The 19,968-nt window shown below is 34.9% G+C and overlaps 5 protein-coding genes across 5 annotated transcripts in view; 3 read left to right on the plus strand and 2 right to left on the minus strand.

Moving 5' to 3' along the window:
* The first annotated feature begins 2,299 nt into the window (after positions 1-2,299).
* LOC106711919 (dual specificity protein phosphatase 23) lies at positions 2,300-4,187 on the plus strand. Its single transcript, XM_045684559.1, has 3 exons — positions 2,300-2,939; positions 3,611-3,734; positions 3,960-4,187. Exons 1-3 carry the CDS (start codon positions 2,529-2,531, stop codon positions 4,106-4,108), a joined length of 684 nt encoding a protein of 227 aa, XP_045540515.1. The 5' UTR covers positions 2,300-2,528; the 3' UTR covers positions 4,109-4,187.
* Positions 4,188-4,655: 468 nt separating this feature from the next.
* On the plus strand, positions 4,656-7,275 carry LOC106711925 (dual specificity protein phosphatase 23). Its single transcript, XM_045684556.1, has 4 exons — positions 4,656-5,229; positions 5,501-5,905; positions 6,371-6,494; positions 6,974-7,275. The coding sequence occupies exons 2-4, from the start codon at positions 5,504-5,506 to the stop codon at positions 7,261-7,263; spliced, it is 816 nt and encodes a 271-aa protein (XP_045540512.1). The 5' UTR covers positions 4,656-5,229; positions 5,501-5,503; the 3' UTR covers positions 7,264-7,275.
* A 71-nt stretch (positions 7,276-7,346) lies between these two features.
* On the minus strand, positions 7,347-9,416 carry LOC106711923 (26S proteasome non-ATPase regulatory subunit 9). The gene is made up of 3 exons (XM_014504342.2): positions 9,148-9,416; positions 7,780-8,003; positions 7,347-7,689 (listed from the first exon to the last, which is right to left on the minus strand). The coding sequence occupies exons 1-3, from the start codon at positions 9,356-9,358 to the stop codon at positions 7,468-7,470; spliced, it is 657 nt and encodes a 218-aa protein (XP_014359828.2). The 5' UTR covers positions 9,359-9,416; the 3' UTR covers positions 7,347-7,467.
* A 2,349-nt stretch (positions 9,417-11,765) lies between these two features.
* Positions 11,766-19,968, minus strand: part of LOC106711916 — a 149,167-nt gene continuing 140,964 nt past the window's right edge. The window contains exons 104-111 of the mRNA XM_045684582.1: positions 15,946-16,082; positions 14,615-14,772; positions 14,406-14,512; positions 14,163-14,325; positions 13,942-14,010; positions 13,075-13,434; positions 12,206-12,298; positions 11,766-12,051 (exon numbers count right to left, since the gene is read on the minus strand). Coding sequence (XP_045540538.1) covers positions 11,874-12,051; positions 12,206-12,298; positions 13,075-13,434; positions 13,942-14,010; positions 14,163-14,325; positions 14,406-14,512; positions 14,615-14,772; positions 15,946-16,082 — 1,265 coding nt within the window. The 3' untranslated portion in view covers positions 11,766-11,873. The remainder of the gene's footprint in view (positions 12,052-12,205; positions 12,299-13,074; positions 13,435-13,941; positions 14,011-14,162; positions 14,326-14,405; positions 14,513-14,614; positions 14,773-15,945; positions 16,083-19,968) is intronic.
* LOC106711917 (protein wntless) lies at positions 16,793-19,324 on the plus strand. Its single transcript, XM_014504337.2, has one exon. It carries the CDS (start codon positions 17,551-17,553, stop codon positions 19,183-19,185), a length of 1,635 nt encoding a protein of 544 aa, XP_014359823.2. The 5' UTR covers positions 16,793-17,550; the 3' UTR covers positions 19,186-19,324.

The following is a 19,968-nucleotide window of genomic DNA, read 5'->3' on the forward strand; positions in this document are numbered from 1 at the left end:
AGTAATTGGTTATTTTTTTGGATTTACAAAATGTCAGGGGTTCATAACATTTAAGACAAAATTAAATTATTAAATCATAACTGTATGAAATTTCTTTTAACGTGTATTTGTATTATGAAGACGACGATTTTTGATAAATTTAAAACTTTCAGTGATATATTTTTAAATTTATTTTTCATGGGTTTTTAGATTTCTATAAAAAAAACTATAAAATATTCTAAATCATCAAGAATATAATTTTTACGAATAAAATTAATCAGTTTTATTAATTTATTCCAAAACATTCCAACTTTCAGTATTTTTGAAAGTATTTCTAAAGAAATTTAAAAAAAATCATGGCTGGAAAAAGTTATATACTGCTTAATAGTCTTGTTTTTTCAATGACTATTAACTAAAAATGTTTACTACCCCAGATTTATGGGTATATGGATATAAAATCAATTATTTCGCTTTAAACTATACTTTAATTTTACCGTAGAATTACACTGCAGTGAGACTTGTATAAATATAGTTGTCTCTGTTTTTTTCATAGGGAGTGACAGATATAACAATATGTATACAAATTTCAATGCGGTGAAGTTCTACACTCACATGTATAATGTAGCGTATTATTTTATTATATAATTAGTTGATATTGTTAGCACTTTATTTTTATTGTGTATTTTCTATCACTTTTTTTATATACGGATATGTACTTAATTGTTTGAAAAATCACAAGATGCCTTAGAACGTGTTCACACTGTATGTTCCTGTTGTTGTGGAAAGGTGTAACGTGTTTTTGAATTCTGGTTTGGTTCAGTTTTGTAATTTTCATTTCAAATATCTTTACTGCTTGACCTTGAGCTGTGCCCCCTCTCTCGTAATTCTGTACGCCGCTATACTTAACATTTTGTTCTGCGTAACGACTCGTACGATGTTCCGAGCTGTTGAGATATTTGAAATGTTTTATATCAATTGTGATTCAGATGGTCTATATATTTACTCTCTAGTTATTCTTGTGTTCTATTGTAATAAAGTATATTCTTATTCATAAAGTATTTTTATCATCGTCAATCCTTGAATTAATACTAGCTGTCGCCCGAGACTCCGTTCGCGCGGTATTTAAAAAAAACTTAATAAGTAGCCTATGTTAAGTGCCAAATTTCATCAAGATCCGTTGAGCAGTTCCGGAGATACCTTCAAAAAAACATTCGCATTTATAACATTAGTATTATTTTATGTATTTTAAAATTGGTGCTGTTTTTTTTTTCATTTTTAAAGTTAATGGTGCATGTTGTTTCTACATTTAAAAAAAAACAAAGTTATTTTTTTAATTATCTATTTTTCGGCAATGAAAATTCTATCGTAGCATTGTTAAATATTACCATTATTACACTTATTTTCTTTCACTTCTAAGTGAAATAGGCTTAGGAAGAGATTGATGGATGAAAGGTGATAATATAAAGAAGGAATGGCAAATGAGATGACAGAAGATATGGAAGCCAAAAAACCGATGCTGACCTTACCTGAGTGTGATAAGGACTAAGAGATGATCAGTTTCTGTCGTTCTCTGAAACTTTTGTGACTTACACAACCGCTTAATATATTTCTTATACTTAATGGACACTAAGGGCTTACATAGTGACTGCTTAACGTCTCTGAATGTGGTTAGTCTATTTATGGTGATTTTTCACAACTATATTTGTAAGTGAACGTCGAACTCAAATCCCTTGGCAAGTGTTGAACGATAAGTTATTTTCAATACAGAGGCAATGACATTTGAAAATTGTATTTGTTTGTACGTAATGATATTAGTTAGTTGTCGAAGTTAAATAAAGATGTTGATTTATGGATACATAGGGCGAATATTATTATATTGCTACCAATATAGCCCTGCGAATTATCAGGACATATTTTATAGTTTTCTTTGTTTTTGGGCAAACGGAGACCACAGTATTTTAAAACAAATGTCACGGCAAACGGAACAAATTTATAAAAAGATACAAAAATACTTTAATTACTGCAAAATAAAATATTATTGTCAAATATATATGTCGAAAAAGAATACGTAAAAGGTTCCGTACGTCTCGTATGAACTAAAGATAGATTGCTTTGCGAAAAATAATCGTTTCTATAATGATGGTAGAAGCCAATGTTTTAATGCACCTGTCGCTTTCGGCGGTAAACGACCACAGATTATAAATATAACAAACGTCACACATCTATTCTCTATGATGTTGTATTAGAGTTCATTTTCGCATTTGTTGTTCAAATGTTGATACCAAGGTTTGTGACTCCAGAAATAAATATTATACCCTCTCCAGAATCATGATTTCAGTGCCAAGTTCCCGTCCTAGTTGCGTAGCGTCAGTCAACACGCGGTAACTGTGCCCGATGGTCAGAATCGAAAGTGTTACAGCGTAAATATTGCGTTAAAAAATTACAAAGGAATCGACAACTTCCTTCTTTTTGAAGTCGGATAAAAATTATACTTTGACGAAATTATTATTGTTAAAAAATTAACGCGGGAAAATTTACATTTCGACATTATGGCAGACGACGGTTTTCAAGTTTATATGAGAATGGAAAATATTACAGAACAGGAAGATAGACATTTAGCTGGCGCTAGAAAGGAAATAAGAAATGATTTAACAGTTTTAATACCAGAAAATCCTTTCCCAGAAATCGCAGTGGAAGCGTATCCACCTCTCAAATTTTCATGGGTCATTCCCAAGAAATTAGCAGCCATGGCATTTCCAAGAAATAAGGAGAATTTGCAGTTCCTCGTCAATCAAGGTATAACGAATCTGGTAACACTAGCGGCGGGGAAAAAACCTCCCGTTGACGATATTGCCAGATTGAGGTGGACAGAGATACCGATAGAAGAGTTCGAATTACCAACAATAGAACAAATAAAAAAATTCATTGACGTTTGTAAACGAGCGGACAAAAATGGCGAGGTGAGTTTTTTTTATATATGTGGCAAAAGAGCAGGCAGCAACATGAATACGACTAAAGACTTCCGCGATTGTAGATGCGTTACCTACCTTTAATCGATAGAAAGAGGATATATCCCCTTTCCTATCCACTCGATATTTAAATCCACTTCCCTTTTCCTTATAAGAAAAGAGTAAGAAGGGAAAGAGGACTAAAATTAGGCCAATACGACACGCACACTCCTCAGACAAAACGCAGAATTGCTTCCATTTCACGGCTGTCTTCTATCTGTGCAGTCGTGATATTGCACCGGGCGAGTCGACCAATACGAGTGAATTAATTAATACAATTTGATTCTTACTTGTTATCTTTAAGTAAAAACAGTCAAAAATCCACTTTTAATTAATTTTGTTGATCTTTATTCACTTTGTCGTATTCATACACCGATATCTTTTGGTGATAGAGTTGTAACTTATTGTGTGTATAAAACTAGCAACACTAGTTAATCTTAAAAACAATAGAGATTGGATGCAACGGCAATATTCGTGGTTTAAAGTATGCAATCTTTTCAATTTTGACTTAATGAATGACGGCAAATAGAAATATTCTCGTAAGTTTGAGAAATATTAAGAAACCCCAAATATTATAATTTCCAAGATCTGCAAAAATGTCATGAGAAACTTGATTGTACTAGGTGATTGGCATCCACTGCCGACAAGGGCGCAGTCGCTGTGGCGTGATGCTGGCCTGTTATCTAGTACACTTCCACAGGTTTTTGCCCGACCAAGCGTGCAATGTCATCCGGATGATGAGACCAGGTAATTTGTTACATTTTGAATTTAATCGAATTGTTTTCTTTCATGTGAACATTTATACCACGCAATTTAGTTGAACTTCTCACTGTCGGACTCAGAATTGTTAAGAGGTCTTCCTTAGTCCCTAAATAATTTCTAGTTTTTACTCCACTTTTACGGGTAAAAAGGTAATTTTTGATAGATGCATTACATTTTATACCATAAACACACATGTACTGCATTTTGCAGGTTCATTGGATTTTCCGGAGCAAGAGGAAGTGGTTGATAAATACTTCGAGCACCTAACCGAAGACAATCCATTGAGGTTTGGCGTCAGTGGTGAGGTGATGGAAGAGTTTATTGAGGCCGCTAGAGAGAGCACAAAGCACATTCTCTAATCTAACGCCATCTGTCTGTGATCATGCTGTATTGTGATTTATTTATAATCTGTTTGAAAAAATACTGTACCTGAATGCAATAAACTTATTGATGTTTTTAAAAATTTATTTTCGTTTAACATTAAAATCGATTGAATTTCTGACAACACAAATAATGGATTTTCAATGACGTCTGTAGTATTATTTCATACGACAGAAATACAATTGTTTCGAGTTTACAAAAAACGATGGAACATAAATAAAACTTTTTAACGAGTATTTCCTGATTTAAATTGCTCAATAAACTTTAATAAACAGAATCGCTGGCATCATCGCCAATTTATAAGATTGAGACTTTGCCAAGTTTAAATGATTACAATAATATATTATCTACATTGTTGTCTTCCGTTTCCTGTGATTTTAAAAAAACTTGAGCAGCACTGGCTTTATGAGGTAGTACGTTTTTATAACATATATTTTTTTCAAATTAGGACTTATACGCTTACTTTTTTTAGATTTATAAATGTCGAAATTTTCTATCAAAATATGTAAAATATTACCGAGATGTTCATTCATGAAGCTACACAATCACATACCTAATACGCTGTACGATTTTCATGTTTACAATTTCTTGAATAGAACTCAATTTTGCTTTAGATTTACGCCTTCCTGTTACAAGTTCAATTTTAGATTGTAGGTACGTCTATTTATGTTTTTGCGTACTCATAGACTAATTAACATATTGCACATTACCGCCATGAGTACTACAGCTCTATCAACACCGTAGTAATAAATAAAAAATTAAAATATGCTAGTGGTAATAAGTATTAATCATAAGTACCAATTACAGATCAATCAGCACATTGTACTTGACACAACATAGGTGAAAGCATGTGACACAAATCTGTCTATGCCAATTGCCTTTGCCAATACTTCTTGCTCCTGGCAGAGTTCCAGACTAGAGCGTGACGTCAACGGAGAGATGGCGACCTAGGTGGCAACGAAAATAACGCTGTTAATTTTGCGCCTGTGTTTTTAGCGTGTCTATGGTTTTCTGTTTATTTTAACATCAAATAGCATTAGACAATATCATGCTCTGAGTTAATTTATCACATTTTAGTTGTGGATTAACAATTTTTAAGGTAAGTTTGGAGCGACATTAAGTTTATTTCTTACTAAAACGCTGCAGAGATGTAATAATTTGTTAATTGAAAAATCATTTTTTTAAATTAAAATATGGAATACTAATTGTTTTAAAATGGTACTTTTGCGATGTTTTAATATTATAGATTATTGTGTATTTTGAAATGTAATGTCTTAGAATTTTTTATGTTTATTAGCTAAAAAATAATACGTTTTAGTTCTGTTTTATTTCTCTGGTCATTTTGTTTAACTTTATTCCCTTCAATTAAGGTAATGATGAGCACCGTAACAAAAAGGACGAATGTAAAACTTGCCAAACTATTTTACAAATATGCTGATGCTGCTATTAAAGAAAAGACGGAAGAAATAAAAGAAGAGAAGCCCGTAGAAGAGAAGAAAGAATGTGAATCATATCCACCTTATAATTTTTCGTGGTTTGTGAAAGGAAAAGTTGCGGCTATGGGCTGGCCGCAAACCATAGAGAATTTGAATTACCTAGTTGACTCTGGCATCAATCATTTGATTACTCTGTCACCAGAAAAGTTGCCGCCAATTTACGATTTTGACAGAAAATTGAAATGGACGGAGATCGGTATCAAAGAATTTGGGGCACCTACTTTGAAGCAAATTATTAAATTTATTGAAATTTGTGAAAGAGCGGAAATAAATGGAGAGGTACGAAAATACTTTAATCTATTTTTCACCTAAATCTCTGTATACCGTTAAGGAACAAAAATAGATTTATCGGAATAACACTATAAAAAAAAACAGATAATGGAGAGAATTGATTTATTTATGCTTTTATTAAGCGATTATATGATAAAATACTCTTTATTAGAATTTAAATGTAAAAAAAATCATCTTGAGAGTTAAGTATTTGTTGAAAGTTTGTGTTCTAACTACCTTCACTGTTCCTTCACCTGCACGGCAATGCAAATGCCGTATACGTGATTTCATATACAAAAATTAGAGTTTGACATCGAAATTGCTAAAATTTTTATGTGAAAATTCGAAATAAAAACTCATTAATATTTATCATGTCCATACAAGTCCATTTCTGCCGCTGCTGCAGTGGCACGTAAAGTAGATATAATTTAACTTTATATATTGAGTTATTGAAAAGGATGTATTTTGATGCAGGTTATTGGTGTGCATTGCCGCCATGGCCGGGGACGCACGGGCACAATGCTGGCTTGCTACCTTGTGCACTTCAAAAACATGGCCCCAGAGCGCGCCGTGCTTACTGTACGTGTACAGAGACCTGGTAAATATTACCCCTGTTTTTTGGTGATTAGGTACTGCGCGCTGCTCACTTCCCTTCCCGAAACCATCTCTTGACGTCTGTCACACTTTTTTTACAGGTGATTGCCTTAGGCATACAGTGCCCCGGGCGGGGGACACGGTAGTGATGTGGGATTCTCTCCCCGATAGGGAGGATACCCCATTAACCCTTCTGTTCCTCCTTAACATGGTGATGAAGCCACGGGCTTGCTTGCGCATTCATCCGCGACCATCTGTCGCATCTAAAATTATGTTCTGCGCAGCAACTTTTGCAAATTCCGAACCGCCAAGATGTTTGAAAGTGGCAACATTTTTTTTTAGTATTTCTACCATCAGCTCTATCTATTTATAGTTTTCTATTCAATAAGAAAGAACTGGGAAAGGGAATCTATGATTTGAGACTATTTTTTGAAATCACTTAGGTAACAAAAGTGACAAAATCTTTTTAATTATGTATTTCAGGATCATGTGAAACTTATGAGCAGGAGAAAATTGTCTGCCACTACCATGACTGTGTTCGGGGTACCATAACTAAACCTGACTACCGACTGGTGGATGACAAGGTCTACTTTGACTGTACCATGAAATATACATATCCAGACGAGGAAGTCATTCACAAAGATGACGTACAGTCTGAAATAAATGTTCCTGAAATGACATTTGAAAAGGTGGATGTGGCAGAGATTATAGAGAGGCACTCAAATGAGAAGAAATCAAAGGCAATGGTTATTAACCATAAAATTTATTTTTAAATTTTAAATCAATATCTTTATTAAAACATTTCTAAAAGTATAAATGAAACAGTTGATTGCAATAATTAACTTTAATTTTATTAACATTTCAACTTAAAAAAAAACAAACTGAATATTACAGAAATGACTTTTCAGATCTCCATCATATTCCTGTAAATAAATATTGCGTAACACAATGTGGTAGCAATTCTGAGTTAATAAAACTTATGTCTCCATATACCGTCTGATCTGGCAGCCAAGAAGACCTGGGTGTGCCCAAGGTCTTGGCACCACAGTGAGGGATATGACATTCTGGTCCCTCTTTACCCTGACCTCTATCCTCTGACCCACGGAATGTGACACAATCTGATGCACTTGTGTGACATCGGAGAAGTTACAATGGTTGATTGATCCAAACTGAAGGATTTTGTCATTTTGTAATAAACCCTAAAACAAAAAAAAAAAAAAAAAAAATATATTATAATGTATGACTTAAAAGAGAAGATTTTTCTAAGTCCTAGTCAAATAAGTACTCACCGCAAGATCAGCGGGAGAACCATCATGGACAAATCCAACAATAGCAAAACACCGATCTTCAGACACAGGTCTGCTAACATTGTTCATGGCATGTCCATTAGTGTACGGCGCAGAGGTAGCTTGCTGTGAAGTACCAGTGTTACTTGAGCCGCGAAACTCGGAATGCACTTCAAATAGACCCTCTTCTATCTTCTTCATAATTGCCTTGTGATCATTTTGTAAACCTAAAAATTATACTATGTTTAAAAATAGAATAGCACAGTTCTATTCTCTTTTTACAACGCAACTTACAATTAGAAATTGTAAAAATGGCTACCATATCTTAGCCTAGAATTCCATTGCTGTGTAAATAATACCCTATGAATCTCTGACAAATCAAGAGACTTTTTTCATATTGTAAGGTGCCAAACAAGCAAGTGGCCACCAGAGTGTCTCATCCTCCACTAAAGCCACTTCCCCTTCTAATTGTGGACTAAAATTAGGCCTCCGCACAAACAGTAATCAGACAAGAAGCCTAATTGCTTCCATTTGATGCCTGTCTTTGTTGATTGGTAATCTCAGAATATACATACTCTTTTGATAATTCTGACCTACTTGGTTTTTTATGTAGTATACAGTCAAAACCGTTTATAGCGACATCGTTTAGAACAACATACCGGTTAAATTGACCAAAATCAAAGGTCCTGGCTGAATGTTATTACATATCTTTCCTATTAATACCTGTCACCGGTTGTTACAACTATCGGTTTTTACGACTCAATATGAGTAGTCCCTTCGATGTCGTTATAACAAATTTTGACTGTATTTAAATTACTTTAAATTAGGAATATCAGTTTTATTTTGGTTAGATTGAATTATGTCACAATATATTAATTCTGTTAAAATACTTTAAGAAGGAACATGTCTAGTTATCTGAAATAACTGTTTAACCTTTATATACATATTTCATAATGATCTTGTATCATCAAAATTATACTCAAAATGTTTAAGTTGGAATAAATAGTTTCCTTATCAGTCCTAAAGTGTCTTTTTGGTTTGAAAGTGATCCCATTAGCCACATCTACCATTTCAAGAGTTTCCTGTGTAGTTGTTAAGCCGGCCTGTTTGTGCAACCAACAGATATGATTGTTGCGGGCTCTACCACTATTCAACATACAAATTTAGTACAAGTGTCACTGCAGTCCAAAACTACTGTTTGTCTGATGATGCACCACAAATTATTATTTTTATTTATTAATATTCAACTGGGTACTATTTACACAGTTACAGCAAAAGTGTCTATAAACGCATTGCGGCTTTGTCCAGACAATAAAAAGAATATGGCCTGGGTACAAAAGTTGCTTAGTCATTTGCAAGATTTAGACTTACATATGATTTGATGCCGTGCGTGTCTCACTTTGTACACATCAATGTCGTTACGCGGATATCCATCACTGTCCACCAGAGAATCGTGCATACCAACATTATTCGTCAAAAGGATAGCTGATTGTTCCTGAATTTCTCTTTCGATTCTATCTTTCTCTTCAATAAGTTTCATTACTCGTTCTCGTGATGGGCCATTCATATTAATGCCAACCATTTTATTACTTACTTTTTAGTTTTTTATGAACTTTATGTATAAAATACAAGTAAATCGGTGCAAAGAAAATATTATCGTTTTCGTCTTTAGTTGTTTTTTTAAAAGTTCCGAATTGTCACTGTCAAATGCCTAAAATATTTTGCTTTTTTACTTGTCACGGAAATTTAGTGTTGCAATACGAAAAATAACGCGAAATGATTTTTAGCAGTAACGTTAAAGTAACCGTTATTCCGTAACTGCTTTTGTTTATAACATTAAAAGAGTATAGCGGAAATCATACATCGTGAAATCTTGGAATTTCGTGCGAGTCGCTGGGTAAAACATAATTTTAGTTGTTGCGGGTTTAAAGGGTATGGGAGGACTATTGTTAAAATATTGTTAAAATTCCAGGCTAGGCTAATCTGTTGTTAAAATGACCAAGCGCGTCAGTTTTATACAGGTGAGTTAATTTGCATATAGATAAGTCTACTTTTCAAATATCTATCAATTTGCATGGTACATAAGGAAATACAGAGTCACAATTTTTCATGAGTAAAAATGCCATCTCGAAATTGTTGTAGCCTTTAATGCAATTAATTCATCCTACTTCAATCAGACAGGCTTCAGTTTTTATAACAAAGGATTCTTTTTACTTACTGACCGGCTACCCTAAAAGCGCGGCTCTATATGGAGCATGTCATTTGTAGGAGTACTTTAGATGCAAGGTTCCCCACTTATGTTTAACTGCCACGCTCGAAAAAATCCAAAAATCACCTTTTCTCCTCCCCTTCCATTACAATAATTTGAATGTTTATCTCTCTGGCTAAATACATTTGCTCGTGAAAGCGAAAAGAAAGAAAAAAATTTTCACCCCACAATTAAAAAATCCATCCATTTAGTTCAGACTGCGGTTACCCACTGTTGAATCTTCTACTAGTCCACTTTTACTATTAAAATAATAGATCTAAAACTGAGGCAATAAATTTCAAAGATTAGAAAAAAAATTTGTCGTTTGTGTTGCCGATGTTCGTGGGCGTCGGAGATTTCTTAACGTTCAGGTATCGTTTGCTCCCATATCAGATAACAAAAAAAAGGCCAAAATTTAGGAAAAGAAATTAAACAACATAAATAATTGTTATTTGTTTATTCTGAAATCAATAATGAGATTTTTAAAACTGTTGCTCTTAAGAATCATTATTTTATACAAAAAAAATATTGCAAGCTCAGTAAATTTGCTTCGATTTTACATTCAACAAATACAACAATGATTTAAATAAAAATGACCAGATTAATAGTTTTACAATAGTTACTAATAATAATAAGATTTTAATCGTAAAGTCAGATTTATAATTAAATTAACAAATAAATGTGAGTGTTGGTTAACATTTATAAATGAATGAAGGTTACATTTTAAGCGTTCTTTATTTTATATATCAAAAGTATTCTAAGCTTTATTAAGGAAATGTCTTTTCTTTTCGACAAGTGTACTTTAGTTATTTCACTTAAAATTAAAGTCCGCTATGGAATTTTTTTGCTTAGAAGCAGACAGATATCAGTGTGGTTCGTGACTCTGGCGACAGTCCGGAACACACCTAGATCTTCTAGCTTCTATATTTATCACCTACTCACATACAAAAAACATTGTGCAGAAATCGTAGTATAAATAAATCACATACGAAAGTATAATATATATCTAAAATGACAATTGTCAAATTAAAAAGCATTCATTTGAACACAAAAAAAAACGACAAAAGAACCATGATTGTGCACAAAAATGAATCAATATCACTTATTTATCACCTTAAAGGAACATCGACGATTGATTTCTTAGCCTGTAACGACGCAGTAGTCTGGCGAAACTACCGCATCGTCTTCGGGAAGGAAAACCATCGACGATGATCAAATAGTCAATATTCCGTAAACAAAATGGTCCCTAAAGAAATAAATACAAAGAATTCTTTTCAACTCTCATTCCTGCGACCTCAGAGAGACTCTATACGTATTTAACATACACTAATAATTATGGCAACATCGACAATAAATAAGAAAAAACGTATTCACAAGGCAATTTACCAAAGAAAATATGTCGTTTTGGATTTCTACATAAATACTGGCAATAAAAATAAGTAGTCAAACGTAACTTGCATGTATTGTAGAAAAGCAGTATACAAGGCAACGAGTGCAGACTTTATGTTCACTATCATCGTTGACCCTAATTAAAAGCCAGATTCGCAAATCCTTTAAAAGCTTGGCTTCATTCGCGAACAGGTTAATTATGTTAGTATATTCCAATAGACATATCGGCACTTAATTATGTACTAAGACAGACTCTTTGATATTTTATTTTTGTAGGTTTTCTAGTTTTTTAATATGCAAATTTTATATTTAGCTAATATATTGTTTAAAAATGCAAATAATAATTTGAAAAATATTAATTTAATATCAAAGTGTCTGTCTTTATACTATATAATATCGATAAGCGACAAAATCGCGAAATTACTTCCCAATTTTGTCGATTAATCGAGTCAAAATTCGTTTACAATCGGAATGGTTCGCGTTTTTCCGTAGTTCGATTTGCCGGAGTTCCGCGTCGTGTCAGAGGCGTAGTAGGAGCTCCGCTATCTGACGCGTCTGACTTCTTTCTGAGTAGTCGCGTGGTCGCGGTCTGCTGTCCGGGACGCACTGGCGTACTGCTGCCCGATGGCGTCCTTTGCCTATACGTTCAATATCACAACTATACTCATGACATCACAAAATTAACATGCATCCCAAAGAAACCCATTCAATATTTTACCTAAACATGAAAAAAAAAATCACCAAAAACTGTCATCTACATGTAAAAGAAAGGATAGGAAAGATTTAAATTACCTAGTAAGGTTACTGTTAGTGTGCTGGTCCTTTAGAATCGGTATACGACTTCGGCCGGGCGTTTGTCCTTCGGCGAAGGCAAACGAGCCGCTCCTACGACGATGTTAGTGTGCAACGTATAGAAATTTAGTAACATAATATATTATTATTTATTTTATATATACTTGCGGCCCCACATGCTACTGTCTTTGAGAATAAACGTGATTTATGGTTGATTTTATTCGATTTTTATTCAGTAAAGGTAAAATATTGATACATTAATTTTAGAAAAAGCAGTACAAATATTAATTTATCAAATACAATGCAAACATACAAACAGTGCACGTGAGACAGCAATATAGACAGAGAAAGACATTAAAATATAATAAAGCGAAGAAATAAGATATTGTGACTGCACATTAATTTAAGCTATTATTAAGAAGTAAGCCTTATTTTTATTATTCGCTTTTAACGATAAGAAATAACAGAATCGTCCAAAACATAACACACATAGCACATAGTGTTAGCGTTAGGGAAAGCATGGACTAAAGTGCACATACAAAGCTAGATATAGAAAGTAAATTAGTCAAGTTATTATTGGGAAATATATATTATGGCCTTATTATGACATTCAGGTAGCAAATAATGTAAGACAGTTCTTAATGTTGGATGTAGTGCATGTGTTGATTTTAGACGTAAACTTTAATGAATAATGTGACAGTGACAAGCAAATGATAGCCGAGGAGCATTCGCGAGAGATTGTAAAGTGTGACGAGGCTCATGTAACTATGAATGGCGATGCTGTGAATACAACCAAAAGAATCAAACTTCAAACAGCATCAATAAAAACAATCGGGCAAAACCATAGCTAACATTGTAGAGGAATGTACCCTTTGCTGACGCGTTGAGTTGGCTTTGGCGCCTCACCACTCGACTCGCTCATGTTACTATCGCATTCATTGTCGCTCGTCATTCCAGATATGCTGAATAGCGAGGAATCGTCTTCTGGACTTCTCGGGTCGGATTTCCGCGAAGGATCATAGGATGTTGGACTGGGTTCTAGAGAAATCTCTCTCGAGTGAGATTTACGTGAAATTTTTAAACTTCGGTCGACGGAGGGTGACCTTTGGGATCGGTGACCGATATAAACCGGAATCTTTGTGGAGCCTTGGGTTTGGAATGCTGGATGATTGTGTGATAAAGACTTGGGATGTTCAGACGCCACCGAAGACGGCTGGGAATGTGTCGAACTGTTTTTTTAATCCATTTTCGTATTGCATGCGGGAAGGAAAAATACAATTATTTAATATCACAAATACTAAATTGCACCTTTTCGCATTAATAATAATTTTGTTAGATTAGTTATCAGGCTTAAAACGATGTAAAGCTGTGTTATATGTTCATTGAACTACTTTAACGTGCTTTGTCTGGATCTAGACAATACAGATTTGTACGAAATTGAAATCCCACCACCGGACATATGACTTCCAACGGTAACAGCGTCCAGCAAGTCCCTGCGATGACGACATACGCCGCTATTGACTTCACTACATAGATAAACCCCATAAGCAAAACGTGCCATTTCAACTCCGTGTATCCCATATAATGTTGATCGCAATTTGAAATTTCTATGCTTACAAAATCGTGAAAAGTAGGTTATTAACCAGATTTAGTATAACAGTTGTGAAGTAACTAATTGCGATCACTACAAAACCCTTTTACAAACAAGGCACGAGCAAACTCCAATCAGTGTGTACCTCACGAGCGCTGGCACCGGGGACAGTGTCGGTATGCTCGAAGTGCGGTATATCCCTCCACTTGTAAACCTGTCCCATTATGGGGGAATTGGAATTATAAAACATTTTAGTCCTATTATAAAAGTATAAATCTATATTACAGTTGAAAATATTAAAGTTTCCTTAGTCCTTAGTAGTTATTCCCTAGTCAGTTTATAATAACATTTCGTGGTGAAACGTACCTTCCACTAGCCGGAGTTAGAAGTCCAGTTGGTGTCCTGGGCCGTGAGCCTCCGTTGGGTGTGGTAGCACCAAGCTTACTGGCAGTAGCTGCAGCTCGAGCTATCGATGTTCTCGTATTCGTCACTTTACGCATCGGAATGCGAGATGGCGTCAACACGTCGTCTAAAATAGATAATTTTGATTAGTGACCAGAAGAATCAATTGATAATCAAGGAAGGATTCTATTGAAAAGAATGACATACCGGTACTATCTAAGGAAAGATTTGACCCGTGCCTAGATGGTGGTTTAGATCCTGCCCTTGAGCCTGGTCTGGAACCGGGTCTTGATCCACCAGGAGTTAATGTTGACCTAAGTAAAAGAAAACATAGAAAAAATAGTAAAAAAATGAAAGAATTTTTCGAATTAGTGATACAAGTTATAAGGTTTTAATGTCTAAAGTATGTTCATTACCTGGGCACACTAGGTTTCCTATATCTAGAAGTGAGTCCGCCCGCAGTCTCGTTGTCACTGAGCGAGTCCGGCGTGCCGGCGCTGAGCGAGGAGCGCGAGGCGCGGCCTGTGGCCCCCGTGCCAGACATCGGCACAGAGCGGACTGTGCGCTCCCTCACCTGCACATTTTCATTCTTTGTTTAGGTGTTCCAAAAATTTTGTTGAAGTTAAAAAAATAAGAATTATTTAGTTAAAGTTTTAGATCCTGATTGAGCAATGTTCTTTTCTTTAACTTGTTTTCTCTTCCAATTGATTTTTGAGAATTCTATAAGCAATTTAGTATGTTTACACTAAATATCGGTGATAATTTGTGTGATTCCTTCAAATACTAATTTACATCATGCATGCGAAACTAGAATAAGTTATTCACCAAACTGAATAACGATTTCTAACACAGTGACAACAATTCACATTATCAAACAAAAAAACGAGAATCGAATAACAAAACTGAAAATTGAAAAGAGGTGCAACAATCGCGGCACTTTCACACTGCCTAAGTAGCGTTACCCAATATCCAGGAGAAGGCTGGTATCCGTGATGGTGAGAATAGTGGTGCGAGCCCGGCGTCGTGGAACCTTGAGATCTTGAGTGTCCGTAAATGAAAGCTTGCTTTGTGCCATGCGTCGAGCCCACGTGCAGCGGGTACGAACACGGAAGCTCTTCCCGTTGCCTTAGAGCCTCAAAAATAGGCCTCAGCTGCTCCATAAATTCTTCAGCTAAACGCACCAATACAAAACCGGGACTTTCATTAAGGATAGCAAGGGAAACACCCATACAATACAAATTCTTTCATAGTGCCAATCGTTTAAACGCAACGCGCAGTTTACGATGTTACGACGGGGTGCCGATTATTTAACACGCTTCACGAACGCGAATCATTTGGCGAACAGGATATGAAGGGATCGAGCGGGAAGGATTAACGAAATATTTACCGTGTAGTCCATAGGCGTTGCCGTGCCACCTCTCCAATGCGGTGATTCCAAAGAATAGGTACACTAACAAACAACACCAAACACTACACGAGCTTCAATATAGCCTTGAGCACACCAATGCAATAGACCAAACGCTACCAGCTGAACACATGCTGCGCTGCACGGAAATGCCTCTTGCAAATGGATGTGGAAATCCATGTACAAAGGGCAACAAAATAAAGCAAAAACAAAATAAGTCCCAAACCGATTGCTCCCTCTATTCAACTACTGTGCAAAATTTTGTGTGCGAAATTACAGCTATTTTCTAACCTGTAGAAAGGAAACTTAAAAAAATAGTCGTAGCAATCGTTAGCTACTTACCTTGGTGATTGGTCCCGTGGAGGGTGGCGTGTTTGTGTTAGAACGTGGCGTACGAGGGCGGAACGCTGCCATGCTCTGAGACACGCCATCCGCCAGAATGAACTGTTCTCGCAGTTCGATGTTCGTGCGTCCCTTAGCTGCATGCGGGCGGCGTCCAGTGCGTGGGATGCAAACAGGGTAAGGACGGGGATGGGCACGGACACAACGAAAACCATTCGGTAAAGGGAAAGTAAAAAATAACACGACAGTGTAAAAAACAAGGATTCGTGCAATGGTAGTAAGGTAAAAGGGAGGGAAAAAAATAACAAACAAAATCAGAAAAAATCAAACAAAACAACACATAAAAAAAAATCGGTTTTATATAACAATGTGCAGTTAGGAATAGGAGTTATAAAATACCATTAGTTCAGTCTTTCACCGATTATAACAAACCAAGAGCAAGATCTTTTAATATTTATAAGAAAATACTTTTTTTAAATAATGTCAAGTTATTTATATGTATATAAAATTTATACGATTACGATCTTTTTCTAGTTTTTAAATGTTTATTATGAGTATTTACATGATGGCATTAATGACTTGCACTTGTTTTATTTTTTAAATTAGTATCTACTTTACAAAAAAATATTACAAAAATGCTAAATGCAACCAAATACCATTTTCATGCTGTAATAATAAATAATAGCGAAAAATATCCTCTAAAAAAGTTATTTGTACAAAATATTCGAATTTATAAATTATTTTTAAATCCAAGTATTAATAATTAGCAAATATTAACGTGCTTTACTAGCTTATTTTAAATGCTACATAAGCACATTAAAAAAATGTAGCAAATTATTAAAACATTGCAAAATTATATTTAGGCCACACAATGGTACTACGGATCGCATTTGAACCGACCTTTAAATAAACAAATTTCCATTGATTAATGAACATCATTTACTAAAAAACATTTATTTATATTTTTTAAAGGAAGGTTCTGGAAACGCGTCGTGTAGTCTTACCGAGCGGACAACAAGCTTCATGCTGCTCCGGCTTGCTCGGATCAGGTAGCGGTAGCACTAACGATACTACTCATTAAAGGATTGTTAAGGAAGGAATTAAATCAATAAACAATGAACCAAAATAAAAATAATGGAAATGGGAATCGGATTGGGTCAAGCGAATACGAATTAGTAAATTAGTAGCAACGTCAAATTTGTCGAAAAAAATTTTGATGCTTACTGTAATTAGCTGCACTCTGTTGCTATTAGCGTTTTAACTTTTACAAATGTTTCGTGATAATTGTGAAGTAGCCATGGAATACTACCGTGATATTTATGTGGATCCGCTTTCGTTTTCGTTTATAATTTAAATTAAAATTCGCGAAAAATAAAAACGAACGAAACGAAAAGTTATAGCATCGTTATAAGTTTACCGCTAGTCGAATATAGCGTTATGTATTTTACTGGCAACATCTTTGCTCGCGCATGTCAAACACATCGCATCAATTTATGAGTCGCGTCGGTGCGGTCGACATTTTTGAGGTAGACGACAATGGAAACCGGTTTAATGTCTTGAAATAGTGTTACATTTGAGTAAATTACGTGAAAAGTGTACCTCAAAATGACGGGAACGATAATAGAAAATCTAAGCGGTCGAAAACTAGCCGTATTAGTCACGTTTCTTTTGTTATGTCAAGTTACGTGTTTTCTCATCGGAGGTCTAATCGCTCCCACGCCTGCTAATGCCCAGAATATTCTCGGTACAGTATGCAAGGACACGACTACGATGAAAAACGACACGAAAACATGGTTTTACAATCGCGGCAAAGGTTCGTGTAAAACGGTCGATCTCGGCGACATGCATCAAGATTTGTCTGAGACGGATGTTGTTTTCGCTTTCCAAATGCCGGTGCCTCGCGACAGCAGAACTTTAGACTTCTCCAGATGGCAACAGAATTTAATCGGCGTCTTACAAGCCGATTTGAAGTATCATTCGCAAATGGAAGTAAAACCTAGAAGTACTATAACAATCGACGCGCGGCTCGCGTACAAAAACAAAGGCGATGCGGACGACGCGTGGAAACTTTACACTCAATCGGTAGAAAAACGACATTTGGACTGCGATATTGATTTGAAAACTGAAGAATATTTGTACAATTGCTCGGCTATTCCACTATTTGAACTAGGTTCATTGTACCATGATTTTTATCTACTTAATATTCGACTGCCAGTTGATTCACCCAGTATGAATACCAACATAGGGCATATACAAGATCTGTGGCTCACGGTAATCAATCAAAATGGAGGTTTTACTAAAGTATGGTTGTCATTAAAAACTATTTTCTTCCCATGTATCATTGGAATATTAACCTGGTTTTGGAATCGCATACATATGCTACAAAGAAAGCCCGTTTTATTAGAAAAAATGCTTTTATGTCTTGGTATCGCATTGTGCTTTCTTAACATGCCATTTGAATATTTAACACTCCATTTTGATCTTCCATTCATGCTACTTTTAGGGGATATAAAGCAAGGAGTTTTTTATGCGACACTGTTTTCATTTTGGCTCATTTTTGCTGGTGAGCACATGTTAATACAAGATGCATCGGCACAAAGCTCTTTAAAACAATATTGGAGACATTTGAGTGCAGTTGCAATGGGTTGCATCTCGTTGTTCATATTTGACATGTGCGAGAGAGGTGTCCAGCTAAGAAATCCATTTTACTCCATCTGGGTGACTGATATTGGTACAAATCTGGCTTTGACATTTATAATACTTGCCGGGATATCTACTGGAGTGTACTTTTTATTTTTATGCTACATGGTTTGGCAAGTTTTCATCAATATATCTCAGAAACGCCAATCTCTACCGACTATGTGTAGTGTCAGACGTTTACACTATGAGGGGATTATATACCGCTTCAAATTTTTAATGTTGGCAACTTTGCTGTGCGCTGCATTAACTGTAATCGGATTTATACTTGGACAAGTTGCGGAAGGCCAATGGAAGTGGGATGAGAGCATTGAGCTGGAATATACTTCAGCATTCTTCACTGGAGTGTACGGGATGTGGAATATTTATATATTTGCTCTATTGGTACTGTACGCACCAAGTCATAAGCGTTGGCCAGTCAATGAGAGTACATCGGATACTCAGAATTTGAGCGAGGAAATTGAGTTTAGTCCATTACCGAGCGAACACAACAGTGAGATTTCATCGCTTACATCTTTCATTAGAAAGACAACTGTCGATTGAATATGTAACTTTTTTTAATTTTTTAATATTTGGCTTTTCTTGCCCCTATTTTTAAGCAATACCAGTATTATGTAAGGTCTCTTAATATTTTTTAAATTCCATATTTAATCTTATATATTAAGGCTTGTAGTTATTTATTCAGGCACTAACATGTAGCATTAGAAATAATAATGCATTTTATGAAATCTCATTTTTTACTAGAATAGAAAATAGACTTTTTAATATTCTATAATTCTTAAATATGCCGGAATAACTTGCAACTTAAAGCATTTGAAATTGTAACCTTTTTGTATTGCGACTTAACAACTTCTGTGATAAAAATCAAACGGAAAAATTGCATTTGCATCAGTATTTTTAGATTTAAGGATTAGATGTTGCCAGTTTTTGTATTAGTGTTTAACGATGTAATCTGTAGTAATTAAACATTAAGAACTTTATGGTTATTTTTGTTATAACACAAGCATTCAAACATGAATTTATTCCCGTCAAAACCTGCGATTAATACTTCCCCTTGTTAGGGTGTTAACACATACATAAAACCCGAAACGAATTTTGATTGACACTTTGAATAAATATCATTTAATAGTTTCTGAATGTGAAAAATAATTTTTCACACACAGAAAATCAACATATTGAGCCAAACTACAAATTTAAAGTTCTCCGATATTTTATAACACTTTAATATTTTTATGTGTGTTTGTTTGTTTGTTAAAAGTAACATTTTGTAGTTTGGCATAATTTATTTAAACCTGTAAATATTCAATAATTTTTTTTCATCATTAA

This window comes from Papilio machaon, chromosome 26 (genome assembly GCF_912999745.1).
Source record: "Papilio machaon chromosome 26, ilPapMach1.1, whole genome shotgun sequence".
NCBI lineage: Eukaryota > Metazoa > Arthropoda > Insecta > Lepidoptera > Papilionidae > Papilio > Papilio machaon.